The sequence below is a fragment of the Megascapheus bottae genome, chromosome 2 (genome assembly GCF_031878675.1).
Source record: "Megascapheus bottae isolate mThoBot1 chromosome 2, mThoBot2.hap1, whole genome shotgun sequence".
In the NCBI taxonomy this organism is placed as follows: Eukaryota; Metazoa; Chordata; class Mammalia; order Rodentia; family Geomyidae; genus Megascapheus; species Megascapheus bottae.
This window is the reverse complement of record NC_143510.1, coordinates 91,847,999-91,859,865: the sequence shown is the minus strand read 5'-3', so window position 1 is coordinate 91,859,865 and position 11,867 is coordinate 91,847,999. Positions and strand designations below refer to the sequence as shown.

General features: G+C 41.0%; 1 protein-coding gene across 1 annotated transcript in view; it reads right to left on the bottom strand.

Annotated features, from left to right (window-relative positions):
* Ep300 (EP300 lysine acetyltransferase) overlaps window positions 1-11,867 on the bottom strand; it is a 72,239-nt gene that overhangs the window by 11,101 nt on the left and 49,271 nt on the right. The window contains 5 exon segments of the mRNA XM_090328794.1: window positions 68-218; window positions 2,481-2,548; window positions 3,664-3,741; window positions 5,750-5,806; window positions 8,589-8,669. Of these exon segments, the coding sequence (XP_090184920.1) occupies window positions 68-218; window positions 2,481-2,548; window positions 3,664-3,741; window positions 5,750-5,806; window positions 8,589-8,669 (435 nt within the window).

The window sequence follows — 11,867 nt, the reverse complement described above, 5'->3', positions numbered from 1 at the left end:
ATAACCATTAGGATCAGGACATGAACAATTATGTACCAACAAGAAAAAAGGGGAATGGCTAAGATACCTTGCTTTCATGCCTGGCTTGACTTCCACAGTTTTGTCAGAAGCATGAACAACCCTGACAGTGACCTCTCCTGATTCAGGATGATTCTGCCGCCTCAGAAAATCATTCACACGATTCTCTAGAAAGGTGCCAAGCCTGGTAGATGGCAACCCTAGGAACATAAAAGCTGAAGTTACCAACATGCAAATTTTTACCGTCCTGAGGGCTGATCTCATACAAACAGGGTAAATTAGAGTAGTTGGTGTGTATTTTTAAAAAACATTTTGTGGGCGTAGGAATGTAGTTTAGTGGTAGAGTGCCAGTGTTGAGCAAAAGAAACTGAGGAATAGTGCCTGATTTTTCTTGAGTTCAAGTCTTAGGCTTCCCCCTGCCCTACCCCCCCCAAAAAAAGAATTGTGACCGTGTGTATAATGGGAGTATGGCTTTCTATCCTTTTCTGCATAAGAAACTTGAGCCACATCCCCAACCCTTCATTTGCATTTATAAAATGCTTGAAGCTGGGTGTGGTGGCTCACACCTGTAATCCTAGCTATTCAGAAGGCTGAGATCTGAGGATCAAGGTTCAAAGCCAGCCTTGGCACTATAACGAACATGAGACTCAAACTGGGAATTTGGCCTAGTGGTAGAGTGTTTGCCTAGCATCTTATCTCCAGTTGATCACTAGAAAACTGGAAAAGGTGGGTACGATGACCCGCCCCCCACACACAAAAAAACAAAAACAATTTCTGGGGCTGGGAATATGGCTTCGCATTAGAGTGCTTGCTCAGCATGCACAAAACCCTGGGTTATATACCTTAGCACCACATAACTGGAAAAAGCCAGAAATGATGCTGTGGCCCAAGTGGTAAAGAGCTAGCCTTGAGCAAAAAGCTCAGGGGGGACAGTCCACAGTCCCTGAGTTCTAGCCCCAGTACGGGCACCAAAAAAAGTTTCAATTTCAGGCCCAAGAGTTTAACCTAGTGGTAGAGTGCTTGCCTAGCATGCACGAAGACCCAAGTTCAATTCCTTGGTACCACATACATAGAAAAAAGCCAGAAGTGGTGCTGAAGCTCAAGTGGTAGAGCTCTAGACTTGAGAAAGTCCAAGGACAATGCTATGGGCCCTGAGTCCAAGGCCAGGACTGGCCAAAAAAAAAGTTTCAATTTCAGAAGACTTAATTAAAAGTTCAGAACACCGAATATCCATATACGTGTTACCTCAGCTGAATTATTTAAAAATAACATTATTTTGAAAAACAGGAGTCAAATAGCCTCTAGGTTGGTAACAATACTGCAAAACCATCTACGGGCCTTTTGTGCCAGGGCCGGCTTTGAAACTTGAACCTCATATCTCAGTTTCCTGAGTAGCTAGGATTACAGGTGTGAGCCACTGAGCTCGGCTCAGGCTGGATTCAAATGGCCAGTCTTAGATCTCAGCCTCATTACTAGTAAGGATTACAGGCCTAAGCCACTAATGCCAACGTCATTGCCTAGCTATTAACTTGCCGCTCCCCCCACCCATAATGAATTATTTGAACCTGGAGAATTAATGCATTGCAGACTATGCTTCCTGATTGAGTCTGTTTTAGTTTTAATTTTTATTGTAGTGTATAGAGGAGTTAGTTATATTCACCAGATTAACTTGCCTTTTTAAGGTCTAATCAAGATTACACTAATGACTTTTTCTTTTTTGTGCCAGTCCTATGGTTTGAACTCAGAGCCTGGGCTGCTTTTGCTCAAGGTTAGAGCTCTACCAATATGCATATACCACTACAGGTAAATAGAAGGCTTTATTTTTTCGCGGTAGGTCTTGGTGCTTGAACTCTAGGCCTGGGTGCTGTCCCTGAGATCTTCAGCTCAAGGACTTTCGTGCCCAGGCTAGCTTTGAATGGTGTAAGCTATTGGCACCAGGCTCTGGTCTAGGCGCTGTTCCTGAGCTCTTTAGCTCAAGGCTACCACTCTATCCCTGGAGCCACAACCCCAATTCCAGTTTTCTGATGATTAACTGGAAATAAAGAGTTTCCTCCACTTTTTTTTTTTTTTTTTGCCAGTCCTGGGCTTGAGCTCAGGGCCTGAGCACTGTCCTTGGACTTTCTCAAGGCTAGAGCTCTACCACTTGAGCCTCAGCACCACTTCCGGCTTTTTTCTATGTATGTGGTACCGAGGAATCGAACCCGGGTCTTCATGCATGCTAGGCAAGCACTTTAACCACTAGGCCAAACTCCCGGCCCTTCCTCCACTTTTTTAGTGCCCAGACTGGCTTTGAACTGTGAGCCTTAGATATCAGCTAACTAAGTAGCTAGGATTATAGGCATGAGCCACTGTACACAGATTCTGGTTATACTTTTTAATATGGGTAATAGTGACTAAATGCTGTCTTTTAATTAGAATGCAAATATTTTGTCAAGATTCATACCTATAAGAATTAAACTTACTTTTAGCAGAGAACTTATTTTCTTTCCTAGTACGTGCACTTTTCTTTAAACATCCATCACAGACCAATCTAAAATGCAATCAAGATTTTGATTAATAAACAATGTAGTCAAGGAGATGTTAACATGTAACAAAACTGGTTACAGCACTGGTTATGGTAGAACTTCTTTTATAAAAATGTTTAAATTAGTCCTCACAAAGGCATCATTTTGTTTATCATTACTATCATGACCCTCCACTACCCCAGGTATATTGCAGTCCCAGAACTCATTTTTTTTTTTTTGGCTAAGGCCAGTGTCCTACTAGCGAATCAGTTTCCCATCCATCTTTTAGGTAATGAACCGAACAGTCTCATGGACTTTCCTTCCTGACTAGGCTAGTTTATAACTTTAAACACTGTTCCTCAGATCTCAGCCTCCACTGTAGCTAGGATTACAGGCATGAGCCACTGATGGCTGGCTTCACAATGTGGAGCATTTCCTTTTGATATATAATAGGAATAACGTTAAATAGCCAGAACTAAATGCACATGCATTAGAAGAATGTACACAAAGCTCGTTTTTATTAACTGCTGCCCAGTCTAAAGAAAAATTTTAAAAACTTTAAGAGCCAAACCCCAATACGATTATATCTGTAATACTGTCTACTCAGGAGAGGAGGCTGAGATCCAAAACTGAAGTTCAAAGCCAGCCTTGTTATGTAAGAAAGTCAGTAAGACTCTTATTTTCAATAAACTACTCAGAAAAAGCTGGAGTGGGCTTTGGCTCAACTGGTAGAGCACAAGCCCCAAGTCAGCCAAGTGGGAAAACAAACAAAAAAACCACAAATGGAAATAACAAAACATTAGACAAAGCTGGGGTCTGTGGCTCATACCTATAATCCCAGCTACTCAGGAGGATGAGACCTGAGGATCATGACTCAATGCCAGCCCCCAAAATAACATCTATGAGATTCTTATTTCAGATTAACCACCAGAAACTGAGAAGTAAAGTTGTAGCTCAAAGTGGTAGAGTGCTAGCCTTCGCTAAAGAGCTCAGGGACAGCCCCCAAGTCCACCAGAGTTCAAGCCCCATGACAAAACAAAAAAGAAACAAACAAAAAAAAAAAACCAACAATGGAAAAAAAATTTTAAGATCTAATAGTTATGATTACCAAAAAAACATTTTAACATGATGGAAGACTTACCCCGCTGGCCAGATGATCTCATGATGAAGGACACAGATTTGGTGCATTTTCCTTCCACACTCGGTACATTCAACAAACCTGAAAATACAAAGCCAATCTCAAGATGACTGTCAACATTAGAATCAGTATTATTTGGAAGATTAGCTAGGTGATATGGCTCACGTGTGTGATCCGTGGCACTCAGGAGGTAAAGGCTGGGGGAGAATCAATATTCAAGGCCAGTCAGGGGGAGCAGGGGGGCTGGATGAGGTCAGATCCCTATCTCAAGCTGTCATCCTGCCTGCATGGGAAGTCCACCAGGGCTCCAACGACAAAGAAATATTTTTTTTTTCTTGCCAGTTCTGGGGCTTGAACTCAGGGGCTGGGCACTGTCCCTGAGCCACGTTTGCTCAAAACTATCACTTTTCTACTTGAGCCTCAGGACCACTTTGGCCCTTTTCTGATTATGTGGTACTAAGGAACTGAACCTAAGGCTCCATATATGCTATGCAAACACTCTACCACGAAGCCCCATTTCCAGCCCAAGAAATAACTTATCTGAAAAAATAATCTAAAGCAAACAGCCAAGGTCCTGCCTAAAGATTTGAAAAGCTAAACGGGGGAGAATGATGGAAGGGGTGACACTGACCAAAATGTACTGCACTCATAACCAATTTCTCAATTTAAAACCCTCTGTACAACAAGATAAACACTAAAACAACTTGTAGTTGGGTAGTGATGGCTCATGACTATAATCCCAGCTGTTTAAAGGCTGCCCTGAACAGTTCATTTCCAAAAACAGAAATGTTTAGAGAACTTTCTCTCCAAAAGTAGCAAAACAGACATGAAGGTGTGGTGGGCAATCAGCCTTCTAAATGTGAGGCAGGATTCAAACTCCATTAAACCAAAAAAAAACCCGTAAGAATAAAATAAAAATCAATGGACAACAGATCATGCTAAGAAATGCTGAACATCTCACATCTCTAGCAATAAAAGAAATACAAAGCAAAGTAACACTGAGATTCTGTCACATCCCAGTCAGTATAGCCAGTGTCAGGAATACAAACATCAAGAGTTTCAGGAATGGGATGTGGAGAGAAAAACCATCAGTGCTGGCAGGAATATGAACTTGGACCACTACTCCTGAAAGATTGTGGAGAACTAAAAAATAAAAATGCAGAAGTACCCCTACAAAACAATAATATCAGTCTTGGACATTTATTTATTAGAATACAAATCAGAATGCAGTAAAGCCTATTAATTCACTGCTCAATATTCACCATAGCATAGATGGTCCTCAATAGGTGAAGAGTGGCTCAAAGTGGTGCAGTACTAATCTTGAAAGAAACTCAGCGACAGATCACAGGTTCTGTTTTAAAGCCTTACCACCCAAAAAAAAAGAAAAAAAAAAACGATGGCTCAAGCTTGTAGTCCCAACTATTTGGGTGGCTAAGATGGAGTGAAATCACAATTTAAGGCCAAGAGGGAACAAATGTAACAGGATTAGAGGCATGCCAGGGCATAAAGTAAGACCCTACAGAAAAGTGAGTTAAGAGGTATGGCTCAAGGGGAAGAATGCTTCCTTAAGTAAGAACAACACCTCATGTTCAGTCGTCAGTGTGTCCAAAAGAGAAAAAGGCAAGGAAATACATGGTTTTTAACGATACAGGAGAACTTCAACTTCTGTCATTAAATATGAATTTTAATCTCCAAATGCAACCAACAAATTAAGGAACTGCGAGAAGGCTTTCAGTTCAGTGCTCGAGATTCTAAGAGAGGCCTTATTGTGTATTTTTATGAAGGGATTATATATACATTGAGTAGGCATTGGAAATACAGAGAACCAAACCGACCTGGTAGCATTAAGGGAGAGGGAGCTTGTTATTTCACAGGAGCCAAAACACTAACACTATTAACGTAATAAAATGACCATTAATTTTAATAATAGTTTTAGCCCCTGAGTATTTCCTAAGTATTTAAACATACATTATATGTATGTAGCATTAGCATATATGCTGATAGTCATCTGACAGGCCATGCAAACCAAGAGAAGAATGAAAAGGAAGGTCAAGTGTAAGGACTTGACAATTCCTGAGAATAAACTTACAGTTCAGGGTCCAGTGTGTCATTTTTTCTCTTGGAAAATTGTTCTTTATTTATTGTACTGAGGAGAGAAAATGAACACAGTGAGAAAAGCACTAGAGAAAGATAGGCACCATACCATCCCTCTAACTGGGGAAAAAAAAAAATCTATAATACAAATGGACATTGAGATGCCCTAAGAAAATAATGTAAATAATATTCTAGCCAGGTGCAGTGGCTCATGCCTATAATCCTAGCTACTCAGGAGGCAGAGATCTGACAATCATGGTTCAAAGCCAGCCCAGGCACTAAAGACCATGAGACTTATCTCCAATTTACCACCAGAGAACCACAAGTGGTGCTGTGGCTCAAGGGGTAGGGTGGTAGCCTTGAGCTGAAGATCTCAGGGACAGTGCCCAGCCCCAGAGTTCAAGTCCCATGATCCAGGGGGGTAGAGAATATTCTATATAGGATTTTACTGTGAGCAGATCTGACCTTCTAGGAAACTGAAGCCTGAAGACAAACTAGAAATATTATTTTGTTTCCTCTTTAGATGTAGTTTATTATTGTACACTGCATTTTATGGTTTAATATTCCTAGATTGAGTTGCAACACTATATATATATATATAGTGAAGTAAGTGACTAAGCATTATTTATTTTTTTCCCTAGTCCTGGGGCTTGAACTCAGGGCCTGGGCCCTGTCCTTCAGCTTTTGTAAGCTTAGCACTCTACCACTTGAGCCACAGCAACACTTCTAAGCATTTTTTGTGTATATGGTACCAAGCAGTCAAACGCAGGGCTTCATAAATGCTAGGCAAGCACTCTACCACTAGGCCACACAACTGGCCCACAAAAGAAATGTACTCTTTACCAGACATATCATTGCAACCCCTCTGTACATGACCTTTATTGATTAAAAAAATAAAAGAGTATTCTTTCTTGAGCTGTGAGGATTGCAGTTCAAAGCCATGCTGGGCAATTAAGTCTGTTAGACTCTTATCCCCAATTAATCACCAAAAAGCTGGAAATGGAACTGTGGCCTCAAATAGTAGAGCAGTAAGCCTTGAGTGATAACCTCATGGATAGTGCCTAGGTTGTAAGACCAGCCACATACACAACAAAAAATAAAAACAAAAAAATTTTCCCCCAAGAATAGAATATAGTTACGGGGCTGGGAGTTTGGCCTAAAAGACTCAGAGGTTTGATTTCTCAGTACCACATAGAAGCCAGACGTGGTGCTGTGGCTCAAGTGGTAGAGCATTAGCCTTGAGGAAAAGCACCAAGACAGTGCTCAAGCCCTGAGTTCACTCCCCACGCCTGGCAAAAAAAAAAAAAAAAAGCTGGGTACACCCGACTCACACCTGGAATCCTAGCTACTTAGGAAGCTCAGATCCAAACTGAATAAATTAATCGGGTTGGCTTAACAGTCCTGGCTTTTATCTTTGGTTGGTTCATTTTTTGGTACAGACATTGTGGCCTGAATTCAGGGCTTGGGCTCTTTTCCTAAGCTTTTGTGCTTAAAGTTAACACTTTACCACTTCAGCCACAGCTTCAGTTCTGGTCTTTTTGGGAGTCTCAGAGTTTCTTGCCCAGGCTGGCTTTGAACTCAAGATTCTCACATCTAGCCTCCTGAGTTGGGATATAGGCATGGATGCCTGGAAAGTCTCATTCTAAGCCACAGCACCACTTTCAGCTTTCTCTGTTCACATGGTAATGAAGAATCAAACCAGCTTCAAGCATGACAGGCAAATACTCTTTCACTAAGCACCGTTCCCAGACCACAATTCTCCATTTCTAAGGGAAACTGGGGGGGGGGGGAGGGGGGGGTTTGTGGAGGGCCAGTCCCAGGGCATTCCTCAAGGCCAGAGCTCTACCCCTTGAGCCATAGTACCACTTCCAGCTTTTTCTATGCATGTGGTATTGAGGAATTGAACCTGGGTCTTTGTGCATACCTGGCAAGCACTCTACCACTAGGCCAAACTCCCAGCCAGAAGCATTTTTATAAGTACTACTAAACAGTTTTTTTTTTTTTTTTCTTTCCTCTTTTTTTTTTTTTGGGTGGGTCACAGGGCTTGAACCTGGGTGCTGTCTCTGAGCTCTTCAGCTCAAGGCTACCACAGTACCCCTGGAGCCACAGCCCCACTTCTAGTTTTCTAGTGATTAATCGGAGGTAAAGAGTCTCACATTCTCTAGTGCCTGGGCTTGGCTTCCTACAGTGATCCTCAGATCTCAACCTTCTGAGTAGCTAAGAGTTTAAAATTACTACTGTTAAACCTAGCTACTTGAGTAAGATCTGAGGACTGCAATCCAAAGACAGGCAGAGCATAACAGTCCATAGACTTCTATCTCTAAAGCTAAAAGCAGAAGTGTGGCTCAAGTGGTAGAGCACTAACCTTGTACAAAATAAATTAAGGGAAAAAAAACACATAAAAGAGTCAGGAAATCTTGTGCACACGTGCACATACACACAGATATACACACAAATAGTGTAGCTGTGAATGTATATTTGCACATGTCCTTGGCATTTATGAAACAGTAAGAGTTACAAACCCCTTATTGTTAAATTCTGTTCACATTACATGTATATATTATCAAGAAATATATACATGGCCATTATTCAATCTGTTGCAGTGTCTCGAATGGGAGGATGAGCTGGTTTGAATTAACCATTATGGTAGCCAGTAGCCATTATGCACATAAAATATGAGAGATGAGAAGCAACTTCCAATTTTATTTATTTCTACATTAATTGATAAGTAGCCACTGTGGCTAATACTAACAGCAGAGATTAAGACCAAAGTTACAACACAACTGAAACCAAACAAGTAAAGTAGTATTTCTCAAAATCACATAGTTACTTACGTCTGAGGCTGGGAAGGGTCATCCCCCAAAGAAACGCTCTCCCCTTGGATTTCATTGAAACACTTCTCACAGAAATGATACCTGTCGGCAAGAAGGCCATACTGGGGTGAACTGTTCCGTTCACACAACACAGCCCAAGCCAAGCAACGAAGCCACCAATCACAGCAGGCCAAGGAGGGGAACGGGAGCAGAGAGCAGGTCATCAACGGCGACAAGGACATTCAATGATGCAGATTTATGGGCCCCACAGTTTGGGTTTTTTTGTTTTGTTTTGTTTTGCAATCAAAGCCAAGTGCAGACAACGACAAGCATGAGGGAGGAAAAAAAAAAACACAACAAACGAAGAAATGAGGGATTGCAGGACAACAAAAAACAAAAGCAAGACAGGACAACACAAAGCAGAAAGCCAAGGCAAAGCACAGATTAGCATTAAATATCTCAATGGAATAACAAGTAGCAAATGATTACAGCAAATAAAAACACAAATTTCACTTACACAAACCCACACCCTTTTATTTAATTAATACTATTTGATACAAATAATCCAGAAGGCAAAATGATTAATATGCCAACAGAGGAAGGCCTATTCTGACCATAACCAAAATATGGGTATTTTAATCATACTAATTCAACTTGCAGAGAAAAGTCAAAATGGAAAAACATCTACTATACACACTAAAAAACAAATGAAGTTAGAAATTAGGAAGATGGCTGTTTGCCCCATCTCAACTAAAAAGCCAAGCATGGTAGTGCGCTTGGCATCCCAGTTATGTTCAAGGCAATAATATGAAGTTGGTAGACGGAAGTCAGGGGGGGTAAAAAGAGAAGACCCGATTTGAAAAACAAAGTAAAAGAAGTGTAGTTCAAATGGTACAGCACCACTACAGTACTCCTGATTAATCAATCAAAACTTAGAATTGAAACACAAAATTTGATACACATGCATGTGTATATACGTACGTACGTACGTGCGTGTGTGCGTGTGTGTGTTAGCGGCTTGAACTCTGGGCCTGGGCGTATCCTTGAGCTCTTCAGCTCAAGGCTCTACCAATTGAACCACAGCACATTTTAAGTTTTCTGGTGGTTAACTAGTGGTAATAGTCTCACAGTCTTTCATGCCAGGGCTAGTTTTGAACTCAGCCTCCTGAATAGCTAGGATTGCAGGAGTGAGCCACCAGTGCCTGGCTCAAAAAAAAAATTGTTTTTTCCTTATGAAGTTAAGTGTTGATTACAGATATGGAATAGCAGTTCCAAAGAAAAATTACACCAGAGTGGTCAATTCCATTAAAAGTATGCTTTTACTTTATAAAAGTACAACAAGCTGGGTGCTGGTGCTCTTTCCAATAATACAAGCTACTCTGGAAGCTAAGATCTCTGGATCATGATTTGAGGCTAGCCCATGGGAAAAAAGTCCCTGTGAGATTCATCTCCAATAAACTACTCAAAAGTGACCAAAGTGATTCTGTGGCTCAAGTGGTAGAACACTACCCAGGGGCTCATGCCTTTAGTATTAGCTAATGAGCAATACGCAATCCAAAGGAATTAAGTTAAAAGCCAGGCCAGAGTGAAAGCCCATTGAGACACCATCTCCAAAATAACCACCAAATAACAAGTCTGGAGGCAAATTTCAAGTGACAGAGCACCATCTAAATAGGCAAGTGAGTGAGTGTGAGAAGATACCCAGCATTCAAGCCCTAATACCTAGGGGAAAAAAAATGTAAATAGTAGGGATGTAATCAGGAATTTTAATCAGAACAAAGTTCTATAGTTGTATCACTTGCAATATACATATGTGGTTTTGGAAAGCAAAAACTTGATTCTCGTGGCTATAAGCCATTAGGAGTGTACTGTTTTTGGTGAACAGAACAAAAAGAAAAGTTTAGATGAACTTTTTCAAGCTAGAAATGCATCTGTACCACACAAGTTTACAAATAGAACATTACCATGAGCTTGGTTTTATTTAACAAGTAAAGGGGAATAAGAGGCCCCAAGACACACCCTATTCATGGTATATGATAAGCTGATTACTGAAAGCAAGAAAGATTCCTGGCTAAGTAACTGGTATGTTCTTGCAACCCACTGAGAAAATAAAGCAGACTGTACCTCATTCCTGAGAACTCTGTCATTTTCTGTGTCACTACAGGAATGTTAGAATTTTTCCCTTTAATTTGCTTATGAAAGACAAACCTAAGGAATGTTTTCATCTCCTTAATCCCATGAATTTAGGGATGAATCATATAAAAAAATCTAGGGGTAGGTAGGGAAGTACTTGAGGCTGATATCAGAATCTTGTGCTCAGTAATAGTTAAAAAAAAAAAACAAAACAAAAAACGAAAAACAGCTTCAGCTGGGCCCCTGTGGCTCCTGCCTCTAATCCTGGCTACTTAGAAGGATGAGGATCATTGTTCAAAGCCAGCCAAGGCATTAAAATCCAAGAGAGGCCGGGAGTTTGGCCTAGTGGTAGAGTGCTTGCCTAGCATGCACGAAGATCCGGGTTTGATTCCTCAGTACCACATACATAGAAAAAAAATCAGAAGTGGTGCTGAGGCTCAAGCGGTAGAGCTCTAGCCTTGAGAAAGTCCAAGGACAGTGCTCAGGCCCTGAGCCCAAGCCCAGGACTGGCAAAAAATAAAAATAAAAATAAATCCAAGAGAATCTTATCTCAAATTAACCAACAGAAAACCAGGCGAGGAACTTTGGCTCAAGTGGCAGAGTGCTGGCCTTGAGCTGTAGAGCTTGGGGACAGTGACCAGGCCAAGGTCAAGCCACACAACTGAAGTCTTGCTGAGTGCCAGTGGCTCACATAACTATTCAGAAGGATTGTGATTCAAGGCCAGTAAGGGCAGGGAAGTCTCATATTGCCAAATAACTACCGAAAAAAAAGTGAATAATGGTAGCCTAAATGGCAGAATGCTAGCTTTGAGCAAAAGAAGTTCAGGGACAGCACTCAGGTCCTGAGGTCAAGCCTTTAAAAAAAGTCCTTGGATCCTTATTTTGTAAGGATCCAGCAGTATAACTCAAGAGTTATAGAGTGCTTCCTAGCATGCTATGAGTGTCCTAGGTTTGAATTCTAGTACTTTAAAATAAAGGTTCACTAACATAGGCTATTTTTTTTTTGCTAGAAAATTTAATACATTTTTTTTTAATTTAATATATTCTTGAAAGGCAAAAACCCAAGGACAGAACTTGTGCTGTACAGATGTTTTTTCAAGCAACATGAACCACAACATCTGTGCTTGTCCATCCACATGCATTCCCTAGACACAAGACACATAGCCA